This window comes from Erpetoichthys calabaricus, chromosome 1 (genome assembly GCF_900747795.2).
Source record: "Erpetoichthys calabaricus chromosome 1, fErpCal1.3, whole genome shotgun sequence".
Lineage (NCBI taxonomy): Eukaryota > Metazoa > Chordata > Cladistia > Polypteriformes > Polypteridae > Erpetoichthys > Erpetoichthys calabaricus.
In genome coordinates this window covers 70,984,380-71,001,787 of record NC_041394.2, presented here as the reverse complement: position 1 = coordinate 71,001,787, position 17,408 = coordinate 70,984,380, and the positions used below count along the sequence as shown (strand labels likewise).

The following is a 17,408-nucleotide window of genomic DNA, read 5'->3' as shown; positions in this document are numbered from 1 at the left end:
TTCCAGAAAAATCAGGCTATGATTGAATTTAATTTCTTAAAAAAAGATTTGTTAATGTATATGGTGAAGCTTTGAAATAAAAAAAGAAGCTTGGGAAGGATATTCATCTTGACAGCGTTGATTATCCCTGTTAAACTGAGATGGAGGGTAGACCATCTATGCACTTCCTGTTTATGTTTTTCCATGGAGACAGCAGAATTTTATTATTTACTTGGATTTACCCCTAGGTATTTAAACAGATCTGTGTAGATAAATAGGATGGTGTCCAATCTAATATTGTGTGCTAGACAGTTCACTGGAAAAAGCACACTTTTATTCAAATTAATTTTGAATCCAGATATTTTTGAATTTCTGCTAGTGCTGCTAAGACTGCTTGTACAGAATTTTTTGGGTCTGATACATACAGTATCATATCATCTGCATATAGTGATATTTTCTGTTCAAGCCCTTCTTTGATAATCCCCTTTATCACAGATGCATTTCAAAAGTGAACAGCCAATGGCTCAATGGTAATTGCAAAGAGCAGTGGTGATAAGGGGCATGCTTGTTTAGTGCCTTATTCTAGTTTGAAGTAATCTGAAATAATGTAGTTAATACAAACTGAAGCTTCTGGACTGCTATACAGTAGTTTGATCCAAACCCAAATTTGTGCAATGTGGTGAATAGGCAGTCTCATTCAACCATATCAAATGCTTTTTCTGCATCCAAAAATAATGAGATCTCTGGGGTGTTAGACTTTATGGGTGAATATGTTACATTAAACAGGCATTGAAGTTTAGAAGGTAGGTGTCTGCCTTTAATAAATCCGGTGTGGTCTTGTGATAGAACCAAAGGAAGCACTTTCTCAACTCTTCTAGGTAGAACTTTGGAGACTATCTTAACGTCATTATTCAGAAGTGAGATTGGTCTGTATGATGCACATTGTAATAAGTCCTTATTTTTCTTAGGAAAGACAGAAATTAATGCTTGGCAAAAAGTTTGAGGTAGAATTGTATGGTCTCTGGATCCTATATATGTTGTTAATAATAAGGACGCAAACTTACTTGAAATTACTTATAAATTCAGTAGGGTATCCATTAGGGCCTGCTGCTTTCCCACTCTGAAGTGAGTTTATAATGTCTAGTAATTCTAAGAGTGTCAGAGGTTTATCCAGTTCCTCTGACTGAGAGTGTCTAGCTGTGGTATCTATAATACATCAAAAAACGAATTAGATTGTGTCTTGTCTTCTTTAAACTGAGTAGAACATGAGGACTTATAGTTCTCTCTAAATTTGTCAATGATTTTATCTTTGTCTGTGTTGGTAATTGCTGATATTGCATTGCAAACCTCCTGCTTGTGGATTTGCTGAGCTAAAATCTTATTAGCCTTCTGTAAATGTTCACAATGATAATTGTGAGATTTAAAAATGAATTGTTCTGTTTCTTTTGTTGTCAAGAGGTTGAATTCTGATTATAAAGACTGTCTTTTCCTATAAAGTACCTAATTTGGAGACTTGGCATTTTCTTGATCTATTCTGGTAATTTCACTGATTAACTGTGATACCTCCTTGGTTTCCAATTTATTTTTGTGTGAGAAATATGAAATATTCTGTCCTCTTAAAAATGCCTTTAGAGTTTCTCAGAGTATTCCTGCAGAGACCTCTGAGGATGTATTTGTCTCAAAAAATAATCAGTTTGCTTGGATATAAATTCTGTACAGTTCTTGTCATGTAATAATAGGAGGTAAGGACACTAGCTGCAAGATAAGTATGTGGTGTGATTTGAGCTCCATGATCAGAGGTCATGGTCAGAGATAACAACAGTGTCATACTTGAAGGATTTGATCGTGGGCAGAAAATTGTTATCTATAAAGAAAAAATCAATACTTCAGTAACAGTGATGTACTTGTGAGATGAAGGAATAAAGTTTGGATTTAGAAATCTCCATGTTTCTGACAAGCTATGATCGAATACAAACTGTGTAATTGTTTTTGCAGTGTTATATGTTATCACTACTATAGCTGAAGACCTATCCAAGTCTGAATTTAAAACACAATTAAAGTCTCTGGCCATTATATTGTTATGAATTTTCACATTAGGAATGGGTGCAAAAACATTTCTATCATCCACATTGGGTGAGTGGACGGCACGGTGGCGCAGTGGGTAGCGCTGCTGCCTCACAGTTGGGAGACCTGGGCCTGGGTTCGCTTCCCGGGTCCTCCCTGCGTGGAGTTTGCATGTTCTCACCGTGTCTGCGTGGGTTTCCTCTGGGCGCTCCGGTTTCCTCCCACAGTCCAAAGACATGCAGGTTAGGTGGATTGGCGATTCTAAATAGGCCCTAGTGTGTGCTTGGTATGTGGGTGTGTTTGTGTGTGTCCTGCAGTGGGTTGGCACCCTGCCCGGGATTGGTTCCTGCCTTGTGCACTGTGTTGGCTGGGATTGGCTCCGGCAGACCCCCGTGACCCTGTGTTCAGATTCAGCAGGTTGGAAAATGGATGGATGGATTGGGTGAGTAGATATTTATCAGATCACTTTACAAATAAATAAATTATCCATAACCATTACATATCGCCCTTCAGAATCAGATACTACATCTGATACTACAAATGAAATAGTTGTGTGTATTAAGATTCCCACACAGTTATTTTCTTAGTCATATGGATAATCCTTGTCCCTTTGAAGCAGGCACACAACCATAGATTTTCTCAATGAAATATCAAAGACATCAATGGAGATATCAGGTAAGTGGTTGTCACAAGTTTTTAAAACATGCACTGAAATTTCAGCTGGACAGTATGTCATATGGAAATGAATTCATTTAAAAGTTCTGATTACTTCATGTATACAGAAAGCGAGCTGAGTGAATCATGTGGTGCTACAGGAATTTAAATATTGGGTGGCTTGTTATCATAATCAAAGTATACATAAAAGGCATTAAGTTCATCAAGAAGAGATAAAAAACTAATGAAATTGGATTAGGATTTACTTTGTAGCCCATAAATTCTTTTACACACTGTAATCTGACCATGGTACCCATCTCTATAAAGTTTGCTGATTGTTTCCAGTTAATTTTCATGTTTCTGTTTGTGTTATCATTAACCTTGCCTGTCCTGCTGCACATCCACACTGGGAGGGAAGATCGCATGCCATTTTGAAGAGTCGTGCACTGCTTCAAGGAGCTGGAAGTGGACTTTGCGGACAGCGACTTCAAAATGAAGGCTATGTAATGGCACTAACAAGTTACATCAGTCAGGGATAGGTAACCCATAGTATGAGCTGGGATTCTATCATGCATACGAGTAGTTTCAAAGCTGTATATGGATGCTGTTATTTAGTGAGTCTTGTTGCAGAGATGTTGTTCTCATTTGCCTGGGATGTGGTCTAGGAGGTAGCATCATCTGATGTTGTTAATGCAATGGGTTTAAACGTTGGCACTGGTGACCATGTTCTCATTTGTGTTTGTGCATTATTCCTGTCTTAGTGCGTGATTCTTTAGTTGATAATTATGCTCCTTGTCTTAGAACTCAGCTCTTGCGTTCTGGTACCTCGATTTTTAGGTATTAATTTAAACTTGCAGATTGTTCAATTTGACTTATGGCTCTGGTTTTGGCTTGTTAACTGACTATGTTTCATTTACTCATCCTTATCGTTAAAATCCTTTTCTGTCTCACGCAGCAAACTAAAATTACTAAAATGTGGGTTCCTGAAATGGAAAAGTTAATTATTAAAATTGAAGTCATTAATTTTGAATAACAAACTCTGAAAAAACAAGTGAACCACATAGAGTCAGAGGCCACACAATCTACACTCTGATTCTATATTTAGTACACATTAATAATGACTAGTTTTACTACAGTGACATCGGTAATTACAGAGCAATTACAGTGTAAGTGCACTGTAATAAGAAACCTTTAATATCCAGTGTTACCCAGTACCTTTTTAAGTTATAATGGGAAGAAAGAAAAAAAAATGTATCTAAAAAGACATAAAACAGAAAAAATAACTGACAAGCCATCTCAAAAAAAATTAAAAACATAATTTTATTTGCTTGGGTTTAAAAACATATTTGTTTTGTTTTATACTGTGTTGTTTTTTCACAGATAATACCTTTAAATAATCTAGACATACTCTCAGGAGTCAGGAATCTCTCGCCATTAGAAATGAATAACACAAAACTAATGAAAAATGTCTGCTTCTGTGCCAATCCCTGTCAAACTGGCTCAGTGAGAAACTAAAGAACTTAACGCTCAACCCACTTGTGGCAGTGGAATATGATATGTGACACACAGCAGTGTATTTATTTTATACCTTCGGATCCTTTAGAAGCACTTCTGTTAAATTTGTTCAGCTATGTTTTGGTTTAGGGTATTTGGAATAGCTTATGGGTTCCATGTATCTTGTGCTGGTAAGTTTTAAATTCACTAATATTTTTTTCACTTGAAATTACTTGTAGGTTTTTATGCTATATTATGTAATGTAGTGTCATGATGTTCTTAATATAGGCTCAATGTCAAAATTAATTTGACAACCCTAGTAATTCTTTTAAATTCTTGTATGAATGGCTCCTGAAATCTGATATGGTCTTCAAGTAAATCATTATAATAGATAAAGATAATCAAATTAAACAAAAAGCTCTTACCAGGTTTGTACTGTATATTGTCATCTATTTAATGTATTGTTTAAATATTGGAGGCCGAGCATTGGAAATGTGAACATATAGGAAGGAGGTGATTTGAGCTACAATCAATGAGATAACATTCAGATGGGGATTTGAAATATAAACTATCTTGTATATAAAAAATACATTAGTTTTGTTTTCTTCTCTACACATCAGAAATGCTTTGAATCACACAACATAGTCTCATTAAAAGAGCACCTCAGAAAATAAACGTTAAAAGCTCATAAAGTGGAAGAAACACGGGCATTTCTAGACCTAAACCTCCATCAATCCACAGTCAGGCAGATGGAGTACAAACTGAAGAACCTGAGTACTTGTGTTGATTGGTTAAATTCACCAATGCATTTTGTGCAGCACTGGTGCTCATGTTTGAAGAATATTTTCCTGGAAATTTGCCATATTGCAGTATTTTCATTTGAGGGGTACATTAGCTTACATTACTGACAATATTATGAGTGTTAGTTGGTAGTTGGATGATTGATGGATACCACACTGAAAATAAAATGTGGCAAAGCGTATGCTATGTTTGGAGAACACAAAACACAATACACCAAAACTTTATCCCAGTTCCGAAACATAATGAAGAGAGCATCATGGTGTAGAGATACAGGCCATGAATAGCTTGAAGTTAATAAGGAAACAAATTCTAAAGGTGAACATCAGGTCTTCTGCCTGTAATATGAAACTCATAAGAAGATAGGTCATGCAATATTATGATGACCCCAAACACCTGAACAAACTAACATCAGAATGGCTTAAATAGAAGAAATTACACAGAGTTGTAATGTGATCTGAAGCAAGCCATTCATGAAATCATTTCAGAGACAGAAACGAACTGAAACATTTCTCTACAGAGGAAGATGTCAAAACACCTCCTAAGAGGTCTTGTTAGCATTTACAAGAAGCAATTGATTGAGACTGTTTCCTAAAGGAGGTTCTACCAATTAGTGAATTTGAAGATTCACAGATTCTCCCTGTGCTGGACCTAGTGGCCCGCTTCTTTTCTTCTTTCGTTGGCATATTTTTGTGTTAAAACTGATTAAGTCAGTGTTTGTGATGCAATTACTTAGTACGTTTTCTTTAATTTTTCACTTAAGCTGGCAGTTAAATTGTCAATCTGCCTCAAGAATGATTTAAGATATGAAGAGGTAGGGGAAGTGATGGAGAAGGTGGTAGGGATGAGAACGGAGCCCATACGCATATACTGCAAGGCCGCCCTGCTGGCCACTGTCGAGCGTTTATTCTACAATAAAATAAAAATAAAAAGAGGAATAACCTTGGAGGTCAATCATCACCCTGAAAGCAGATAGTAGACATCATGTAGTATATGTGTACCAAATTTCAGGTCAATAGGTCCAACGGTTTGCAAGCTACAGGTGATTTCAAATCCTGGACAGACAAATGAACAGCCATGGTAGCGTATTATATAGAAAGATAATTCAATGAACGAGAGAAAACGTGAACACAGCCAATTCGTAGCAAATAACGCTTTGGTAATCAACACTAGTGCTCAGGTGTCATTTCAGAACACCAGCATAGTTTGCTGTTTAAAGTTAACATACACCTCATTATTATATATACACCCCGATTATATATAAAGATGCTTTTGATTTTAATTATCTTCCACCTAAGTTTTTACCATTGAGATAAAAATAAATTCTTATTTACATATGAATGAAAATAAATGCTTAATTCCTGCAATAACTAAAAATCAGTGAGAGAGAATAATCTGAATCAAACAAGGGTACACTCAGCCTTGACTTAAATGCTGAGACCAGCGGGCTTCTCTAATATTGGTGAGCAGATCACTCCATTGTTGGAATAAAAAGTAAAGAGAAGGGAGGCTTTCCCTTGAGATCACAATATGTGCCCTTAAGGATAGACATTAATAAGTTACAGTATGTACATTTGGTAAGGATCTCTAAACCACTTACAACTTTATATATGAGGAGAATGAAAATCAGCTGTAAGCTTATATGGAACCCAGTGAAGTGATTTAAGAGCTGAAGTTATGTGGTCATTATTTCTTAGTTCTAGTTGTAATTCTTGCTGCCATGGTTTAAACAAAATGCAGAATAGCAAGTGAATTATTCTAACAGCTCGACAATAAAATATCAGAATAGTCAACTCTGCTTGAAACAAATGAATGATTGAACTTTTCATGACTCTGGAGTTGAAGAATCCATGCAATGGTGACACATTTTATGGAATCCACTAACTTTTCTCATGCTTTCCTTTTTTAGTTACACTTTCTTTCAGATCTGTTTACACAACTGGTTTAAACAGCAGTGATTTCCCAATATTCATATTGGAAGAATTCATAGATGACATAGAGATTTACTATTATAACTCCAATACTACGATATGGATCCGTCAATACGAGTGGCTAAAAAATGTTGAGAGTCCAAGTTTCTTATCAACCCAGAAGGAGATTTCAGATTATCTACTGAATGCCAGTGCTACTAATATCAAGCCCTTAATGAACATTTTAAATCAAATATCTGGTAAGCATATTCATTTATATATGTTCAGTTGATATACTGTGTGGTGGAAGTGATGAGGCAAAACAAACACATTCTGAAAGAATAAATTAATCAAATTAAAATCAATGCATCCTGCATGTTCTGGGGTCAGCAGTTTTTTCAGTGCAAGTTCATGGGAAGCCAGAGTTGCACTGGGTGTGGGGAAGAAACCAAAAGTGGACATGATGTCAATGAGTCAGAGGACACACTTACTCAATACTGAGTGCAATACAGGGTCCAGGCCTTGATGAGACTCCATCACAGAGCCCACAGACTCACTTGCCTAAACTCACTCACACATGGCACAGTTTTGGAGGAATTGTAAGAAAGTGGCAAGTGTATTTTTCTACTGGTCTGTAGTGGCCAGTGTATTTTTCTATGCAATAGTGTGCTAGGGAAATGGTGATAAACTGATTAAAATGACTACCTTGTATGAGGTTTTGACTAAACAGAGGAGCAATTTAGCAGCAGACTGAGAAGACTGCATTGCTCCAAGGAGCGCTATGTGATGCCGTTTCTACCCTCAGGCATCAGGGTCTATAATGAGTCACCCCTCAGCCGAGGTGGTATTGTTCCCTGTGTGCTGAATGGAACTGAGCAGGTCTAGTAGACATCTTCACATATAATGGTGCTATTTACAATATATTGTAATAATATCCTGTTCATCCTGTTCTGTGAAACTGTAACTGATAAGTGTGTGCAATTCTAAACAGTTTACACTTTATAAATACCTACACCTTGTTAGCATACTTAAGATTATTACAGTTCTACAGTATGTATAATTGTGGCTTGTTTTTTGTCTGCTGCTGTAACCCTGCAATTTCCATTAGGACTAATAAAGTTCTTCTCTATCTAACAATCAATCCATGCTGACAGTGACCAGGATGGATCACTGGGGTTGTAAGGCTCATCATTTAACACTACAATATGTTACTACACTACCCAAAATAAAAATGCAATATTTAAAAACACTTGTTTGCTAAATGTATACAAAAGAAGAGCACTCTGCTGTTCTGGGTTACAGTCATTTAAGTATGTTTATGTTCTTTTATGTTGTCTCTTTTGGCTTCTCGGAGGTTGCACTGTAATGATGACACCATAATGAATGACTTGCTTGAGCTGTTTATGATCAGTAAGCTTGTACGCCAGATGAAACTATTTGGTTGGTGCTGTATGTGAAAATTGTGTTCATCTTAGGCTGGAGGAAGTGTTTAATCGGACTGAATGTTATTTTAGGGGCAACAGATATAAACAAGCATCTTTATTTAAAGGAGAAAACAAATGATCAGTCTAAGTTCAAGTAAAGGTTTGTTATACTAGTTCATTTTAGAACTGTACTAACATCAAAATCCTAATTATAAATAAAAAACTAAACTAGAATTCAAAAACAAAAGATTGATAAATAGATTTGTATTGCTTATTTATTGTTTGCATGGCTCCTGGTCAATTTTGTGTGATATTTTCTGTTTGCTGACAATCTGTGGAATACAACTTGAGTCAGAAATAAACAGTTTACAATAAAGATGTTCCCCCAATTTCATTTCACAGTATCTGGATGCTGGTGTGATTCCTAGTACTCCGTCTTCCCATGTCCTTTCTAATTTATTCTGAACATTCTGGTTTATTCCGAAGGTCTCAGATATCCTCATTAATTTAAAAGTTGACTCTTAATTGGCTCAGCACAGGTGTGTGCCTGAGTGTGTCTTGTGATAAAATGGCAGCCCTTCTCATATTGCTGTCATGCAGTAGTATTCAGCTCTTCAAGACCTGTATGGGATGGGGTGGCTTCACAAAATAGATGATCTCATGAAATATTTCACATAGAAAGTTTTAAGTTATAGCATTTACTATTAACTACTTTTGTGGATTTGTTCATACAGGAGTTCACACTCTCCAGGGATTGTTTGGTTGTGATTTGACTGGAGGTTTGTTTGCTATAGTAGGGTATGATGGAGAGGACCTGATCATTCTGAATATGACCACCCTGGAATGTATCATTGCACAAGAACAGGCAAGCCTTCTTCTACACAACTGTGTTATTTCAAAAGTTTTTGTGCAGATTTTTCAAACTTTATGCTCTGGCTGGCTAAGTGAATTTGTTTTCTATGGAGGAGAAACCCTGAATAGGCAAGGTAAGAGACTAAAGTGTGGCACACAAGCCTTTGTTGATTTAAAGAAAGTGGAAAACATGGCCGAATACTACAAGTGTTGTTCAAAAACCTCATCACACTGGTTATAAAGTTTATAGTTTTCTCAGAAATATCTTGCTAGACTCTGCAGGGGTTCCCACCTCCGGTCCTAGAGGGCTGCAGGTTTTCATACTAAGTCTTTTCTTAATTAGTGACCTGTTTTTGCTGCTAATTAACTTCTTTTGAATTAATTATATTTAACTTGCTCTTCAAGTCTAAGACCCCTTAATTGTTTCCTTTTCATTAATTAGCAGCCAAATGATAAAGAGATAAAAAAAAAATGAGTCAAAACATGACCAGCAAACTGTGTCCATCATGCGATATCTGAAAATAAAGAAAGGTGAAGGTCACAGAAATGCTGATCTGCTCAGGTTCCCAAAACATTTTAACAGTCTTAGAAAAGAGAAAATCAACAATTTTGGAAATGTATGCACAATGAGAGCAGCAACAAACCATGGAATTAAAGAATGGGTTTAATTAACAACAAGAATTAAGCAACTTGTTGGAATGAAATTGGTTGGCGTTTGAGGCCCTGACTTAGTTGGTCTTCTGTTGGCTCACTCACTTCACTTTTCATTTGTGACAGGCCATGCTTAAGCACACTGACAGCCGGCTGAGTTACGCTAATCAACTAACCTAATACAAATTTTGGGATGTGGGAGTTAACTAAATTATCCAGGAAAAACAAATGTATGCAACTTATATATTGACTGGACTGGGAATTGAACTCCATGTTGCATTTTAGCTGTACAATAGAATCTATTAACACTGATAATTTTGGTTTATCTTATTAGATATTTATATTTGTAATCATGAAACCACTGTTATAGGATAGTAACATTTTCATACATATATCTATCCATTTTCTGCATGTACATTTTTCACTACAGAATTGTGGAGAGTCGGAGTTTGTCCTAGAAGTGTTGGGTACAATGCAGGAGCCAAACCTGGGTGAGATACAAAAATCCACTACAGGGCACATTCGTAGTTCCTCCTCGTATTGAAAATTACATTTATATTAAGATTTTATAACAATGGTAGATGTCAAAGAAGTTGATTGTTCATCTTCTGAATTCTGACAGTTATTATTACATCTGCAGTTCAACCCAGCGTATTTCTCCTCCAGAAAACCATTCCTGAATTATTAGAAACAGAGGTCACTTGTTTTGTCACCGGATTCTACCCTCAACTTATTGATGTAGAGTGGGTCAGAGATGGAGGACAAGCTGTACAAGCATTGAGTGGTGATGTTTTATTGAACGATGATAACACCTACCAGGTCAGGAAGGTACTAAATGTGAGTTTCATGGATGCTGAAAAATATGGCTACTCCTGCCAGGTGAATCATTCCAGCCTTCCAAGAAAACTCATTGTCCCTTGGAATTACAAAGGTAGGAGTTCAATTGAGCAAGTCTAATGAATTATCTTTTATTCTATTAAAATGATCTACATTTTATCAATCAATTTATAAAATTGTCAGATGTCTGGGTATGTTCTTAATGGCATACTGTTATTTACATTGAGAAACATGTCAAAAACGTAATGTTCTTTAAAGAATTAATTCTGTCAAAAACACAATTTAAATATTGTAAAAATGAGTTGTGACTTTAGTTTTCAGTGAAGAACTATCAGTGAAGTACTTTGAGGTCAGTGAGATGTTAACTTATGAACATTAGGTTAAAGTAAAGGTAGAGGAACTGCACACCTAAACTGATTTAATCGCCCCATTGTTACTTTAGTTCTCTTCCTAGCAAAACAACTTTGAGGGACTTTTTACAGACAGTTGAACTAATTGACTCTGTGCCAAAATCTGCCGTCAGGTTTGAATATCTGATTGAACAAAATAAAGTTCAGATTTTTAACAGTTAGGTCTCTTGATTGACTGCTGGTCATCAACTGGCATAGATGTTTGAATTGCTGTCTCTTAGTGACGGTGCCCTATTTAGAGCCTTCTGAATGGAGTTTGTTACTTTAGAGATCTTACTTTGAGGTTTCCACTATAAACCAAAAATAAACTACTAATAGGACTGGTGTTGTTGAGTTACACTGGAGCGAGTGCTGCTGTGTTAGTGTTTCAATGTAATATGCTATTGGCCCCATCAATAGCTTCAGGGGTAGATTTCCTAGCAAATATAGTAGAAAAATATGAGATTGGAAATGGATGGGGTGGATTTCTCTGGTACAGTAACTAACTGCTTGCAAGTTACTAAGGGTTAAAAGCTGACAAAGCTGTTTTGCTATAATGGCAGGTTATTCATACAGGCGTCTGTCATAAGACAAGCTGACCTAGGACAACCTCCTCTTTAGGAAGGTGTCTGTTAGACACAAGAAAGATGACCTTTCTTTCTTTAGGACCCCTTCTGACACGTACACAAAATAGAAACGGTTGGCCGATTTGCGCAATATAAGATGAAATGCTTAGATAAACAATATCATGCTAATTGATAAGTAAGGGGAAGGGGGAGGGAGCAAAAATACTAAAGCCAACCGAAAAGGGGAAACTGCGCTCTTCTGCCTTGCAAAGCATGAATCCATGTACTCATCTGTGACTGAATAAAGCTCATTGATTGAACCATTCCTGTCTTCCTCGGAGGTTACTTCCACAATAGTAATTGCTTAAAGGATAAGTTTGGTAAATCAAAGTTATTTCTATATATTCAGGGTATATTAATAATTTGCCATTTAAAATTGTGCTCTAAAGTGAAGTATTTGTAATAATTTTATAAAATACCCAGCGTGTTCTCACATTTTAAACTGGAGGTAAACAGGACAATCATGTACACGATTATCTTCAGGTAATGAGGATTATGTGGTGATGCAGTTCACAATACATATTGTAACAGATAGAGGCGTGGTCCACCTCTTGAACCCTCAGGTACCACTCTGAACACCAGGTGAATGTATAATTACTATTTATTTTATAATTAAACCATGCACAAAGCACCCTCCACTCCACACTCATAAACACAATTCTCTCTCTCACTAACCAATCCTCCTCGCCCAGACACTTCGCCCTCCTACCTCCCAGCTCAGCTCAGCGTCTGGGCTTTCCCACAGTCCTTTTATATCCCCTGACCCGGAAGTGGTTCCTGGCCAAACCCACAAGTCCTTATTCCCTCCGGTTCAGTTTAAACAGTCCTTTCTTCAGCCCGGGAGCATGTCGTTCCTTCCTGTCACGTGATGATGACGCACTCCCGGGTTATAGGGCACATAAGAGCCCGCTAGCCCCCCTACAGCGACTCCCGGTGGCCCCCAAGGTATCCAACAGGGCTGTGTATAAACACTACATAGTCCATGAGGCCCTGCTGGAACTCGGGGCACGATCATGCTGTCAGGAGAGCTCCTCCTGGCGGCCTGGGGGTGAGGGCCGGAGTAAAATGCCGACAATCCACCACAATATGCATATCCATGAATAATTTACCAAATACATAGCAAGCAGAAACTAAACAAAAATATATATGCATGGAAGCTTCACAATATTGCATTTATTGAAAGCACATTATTTTAACAGCATGCCCATAGCTATTTTCTGTTTAGATCAAGTGGACTGATGAATGGACAATACAGTATGTTAATGTTACTGACAAAAAAATAAATCCTATTTTAAGGTTCTTCTACTGGAATCATAGTCGGAGTCGTAGTTGCTGCTGTGGTGATAATAGCCATCATCATAACTGGATTGGTCTATTGGATGAAAAGACAAAGAGGTATGTGTTTCTTTGTTTTAAATTTTAAACATGCTATTCTACTGCTTTGTTTTAAGATAAAAGTGCATCAACAAGAAATATGATGGTGCAAGTACTTGTGTTCCTTTTTGTAATTTTCACTGTGCTTTGGGTATATAAAACACAAAGAACAAGTAGAATAATGAACCATTCACAAGAAACATTACATTGTTAAACCTAAAGCCCTAAAAACAACTTTGCCAACTAAATGCCAATTCATGCAGTTGAAGGATAATCCTGGCTAACTCTAGAAATGATTTGGGAGTTTGCATTGACACATTATTTTTTAAATTGATCCTGACTTCTCAAAGTAAAGAAAGTCCATATAATCGAGCTTTTAATGTTTTGAAATATACTTTGCAGCATATTATACAGGACAGAACATACACATACTGTATATTCATGTAGTTTGGTATGACTTAACTGACTGGCATAGCACACAGCCTTTCAATGTATCTACTGCATTATTTTTCAGTTAATTAGAACATTAACACAATTGTGATGAAAATAGGCCATTCAGCCCATCTAAGTCATCTGTCCTACTTGAGAATGTATCCCATTTGTCTGTAGTTCTTTATGTGAAGAAAAATGTTTTAACATTTTTGTGAAATCTGCATTTAACAAGTTTCCACCTTTGTTCCTGCACTCTTGTTGAAAAATTTATTTTAAAGCAACAGCTGGAATCCATTGTACTAATTCCCTTTGCAATTTTACACACTTTAGTCTTGTCACCATTTAATCTACGTTTGCTTAAACTGAAAAGGTTCAACTCCTTCAGTCTCTCTTTCTATATATATTCTAGCACGCCTTTACTGTTTTTTATTCTTTTCACCTTCTCCTTACTACTAAAATATTGAAAGAATCTTCTTGGGTCATCTTTTGCCTTTTCTGCAGTATTTCTTTTCAACTGCCTTTTAACTTTCCTAATATCCCTTTCAACCATTGCTCTCATATGCCCCACATTTTTTACTGGTGTTCTTATATGGCTCTTTTGTTCCATTGTAACTTCTTTTTTTGCTCTTTATTTTTCTACTATGGAGTTCTCCCTAATTTCTTACTGCATCCTGCCAAAACACAGTGAAATGCATTATATTATAGTTATTTAACCTGTGTATCCTAATTTGTGCAGTATTAACACAACAGCATGTAAAATATACACATGGCGCTATTTAGCATTCATCTCTTCACCCCTTTTCTTAACCATCCTTGTGCAATACAACATCTCTGGGAGCCACGGTCAAGTCCACCAGAAAGGAACACAAGAAAGGAGACAACCCTTGCCATATACTGCAGAATGTAGCTTACAGTGTAATGCTATATTTTTGTGACTGGGCATTCTGTAGTTTTAAAATACTGAAATTTATAAAAAATAATAGCGGATTTATTTGAAAAGTTTACATATTACATTTTTAAATTAATTTTTCATAGGACTCACAAATGGAGGAGGAAATAGAGTTTCATATGTGAGAGATTTAACCTGAAAGTTTATCAATGAAAAATATTGTTCTATGAATTGAATTGGTAAGTCTTTTTTATAAAAGTATAAATGTAATTAATTCCCACTTTTTGTAAGGACCTACAAAACATATTTTTCAACACTGCTTTTATAAACTAGAGCAGTTTTAATCTTAGCTTAATTACTACTTATATAGAGTTGATTTGTTATCCCAATGTCCAAATTGTTTTCTGCTGGTATCCTTGTTTTCTTACATTCCACAGATGTGCATCTGAGGTGTGGTCATTCCATTCAAGGATGGTTCCTACCTGATACCTGATGCTACCAGGATTGGCTTTGGTTTTCCTCCATCCTAGTATTGGAAAAGATGTTTGGAAAATGATCAGAGTAGTGGATATACTTCAGTGACATCTGCTTTGAATGTTTTTCAGATATTCCAAATCTGAATAAATCTATTCATCAATCCATTTGGTAAATTATTTATCTTGGACACAGTGATGGTATCCCAGAACATAATACAATTAGACCTTTAAGTTGCTCTGGATGGGATGCCAGTGCGCTGCACTATACACTCCATAACAGCCAAATGCAACTCAAGCTGGAGCAATATGCTGTAATCGCTTTGTCTACTATTGAACTAAAAGTAATGGTGGTTCTGATTATTTATTTTCTGAACAATAAAATCTTTTAAAATATTTGTGGTCATCCCAACTATTACAAAATATTTATAGAACATACCATGACAACAACAACATTTATTTATATAGCATGTTTTCAATACTTATTAACAAAGAACAATGGCCAAGGAGGACAGATTAAACAAACAAATAAAAAAAACAAAATCTGCAGGGGTTCCAAGGCCATGAGACCACCCAGCCCCCACTAGGCGTTCTACCTAACATAAATGGAGTGTGGTGACATACACCAGTGGTTTTTATAACGAGTGTTTCTGAGGCTGAGAGAAGCTTTAACTTTTCACATCTGCTCATTTGGAGTTACTGTAATAGCTCATTCTTTTTGTTGCTGAGGCCTGCTGGTACTCTGTATTCAGTTTGTGCTATCCTTTTTTAACAAAAAAATTGTGTATTATTTACAATGTTCAAGACTTTGGGAACCTTAAAGATTTAAAACCCATGTCAAAGAGTCACCCACTGTCCCTGTCACTGTCTGTATGAATTTTGCACTTTGTCTTTCTGTCCATGAGTGCCTTCCTTTGCTGTGCTTTGCAGGGAGCACAAACACCCTGAAAAACAAGGTATTTTATCTTGTTGCTTAAATCTAGACCAAAATAACTAACCGTGATAAACATTAAAACAGGAAGTAAAGGACAAAACAGATAGGTAGATAGTTATATGTCCCCAGGGGGAAATTTGGCTTGAAATTTCCATTTTAAAACCGGGAAAAAATAACACTTTTATTGCCAATTTAATTTTTGGAAACAAACAGCTGTGCAGGCTTCATATCAACATAAGCAAAGAAGGTTCATTAGTATAAGTGGAACAAGGGATCCTGTCAGAGGTTCAGGTTTTGTCTCTCCAGCCACACCCATAAGGCTGAATTGGATGGATGGCTTGGTGACTTCCAACAACACAGAACTTGGGTGTTAAACCATTGTGACAAACAGTAACCCATGGCATCAGTTAAAGTCCCCCCTTTTATTGTATTGTGCAAGTATTATATTTACCCAATAATTGAGACAATTCCATATACTGTATGCATCTTCTAGCAAGTTAGATTTTTTAATGCCTTTCTGTTTACATTTCAAAAAGGACTTTGTTTTGCAGTTCATATTCATAGTGTAAGCTGCAAAATGTTGTGTATTATAACAGATAGAAGCACTGTCGACCCCTTGAACCCTCAGACCAGACGTCAGATACCAGATAAAAAGTCCAATAATTATTTATTACAATAATAATGTGCACAAAGCACCCTCCACTCCACAATACTCAATAAACAATACAATTTTCTATAATCACAATAATCCTCCACTCCCAGACGCTTAGCCACCCTGCCTCCCAACTCAGCTCGACCGTCTGGGATTTCCCAGAGTCGTTTATAGTCCGTGACCCAGAAGTGTTTCTGTCCCTCAGTCCATGTGACTTCTATCACTTCCGGGTCAGATAAAAACTTCTCCTTTTCTTCATCAGCCCGGAAGCACTTTATTTCTTCCAACCATGTGACTGAGATTTACTTCCAGGCTGTATGGAAAATAAACATCTCTGTGTCTCCCTGCAGCATCCGCTGGCAACCCCAACGTTATCCAGTAGGGCTGTGTATTAAAACTCCATAGTCCATGATGCCCTGCTGGAATTTGGGGCATCTCCACGTTGCAAGGAGGGCTCCATCTAGCGGCCTGGGGGTATTAGCCGGGATGAATGGCCGGCCATATCCCACAGTATTTATGTATATATGTAGGTAAGCATGTTATGTCTACTGTATGTGTAAACATATAAATATGGCAAAAATATATATATTTGTATATATAATATCTGTATAGCCATTTAAAGCTATAAATCACAGTGATATACTAAATACAGATTGTTTTTGCTGCACACAACACAAACTTGGGATAGTTCATAGTTTGTTTCATAGTGCATGTTTGTGCCCTGCTGCCCTGATAGGTACTGGCTCTTTCTGACCCTGTAATAGAAAATTTAATTGGTGGCTGTTAATTTATTGTAAGGCACGCATATTTACTTAAGAATGATATCTGTGTATGTTTTAAAGACTGTACATTGATCTACCATAAGTACCATGTCTCGTCGCTGGTTTGACTTTGTGTTGAATGAACGGTTGCTTACGGAGTCCCGATTGTGGCACATTACCTGCATTGTGAGGGAGCGTCTGTTATGGCTGTACAG

At 36.7% G+C, this 17,408-nt stretch overlaps 1 protein-coding gene across 3 annotated transcripts; it reads left to right on the top strand.

Annotated features, from left to right (window-relative positions):
* Positions 1-4,249: 4,249 nt before the first annotated feature.
* LOC114669375 (zinc-alpha-2-glycoprotein-like) lies at positions 4,250-15,010 on the top strand. Of its 3 annotated transcripts, none has more exons than XR_007936129.1 (7): positions 4,250-4,382; positions 6,899-7,159; positions 9,058-9,309; positions 10,467-10,757; positions 12,975-13,073; positions 14,520-14,639; positions 14,811-15,010. XR_007936129.1 is itself a non-coding variant. In XM_028825589.2 (7 exons), the coding sequence occupies exons 1-6, from the start codon at positions 4,328-4,330 to the stop codon at positions 14,570-14,572; spliced, it is 951 nt and encodes a 316-aa protein (XP_028681422.1). In that variant the 5' UTR covers positions 4,250-4,327; the 3' UTR covers positions 14,573-14,612; positions 14,811-15,010. The 3 variants fall into 3 exon arrangements, 2 of the variants coding, with proteins under 2 accessions (XP_028681422.1, XP_028681421.1); XM_028825589.2 differs by having other exon boundaries at positions 9,118-9,309; positions 14,520-14,612; XM_028825588.2 differs by having other exon boundaries at positions 14,520-14,612.
* Positions 15,011-17,408: the final 2,398 nt, after the last annotated feature.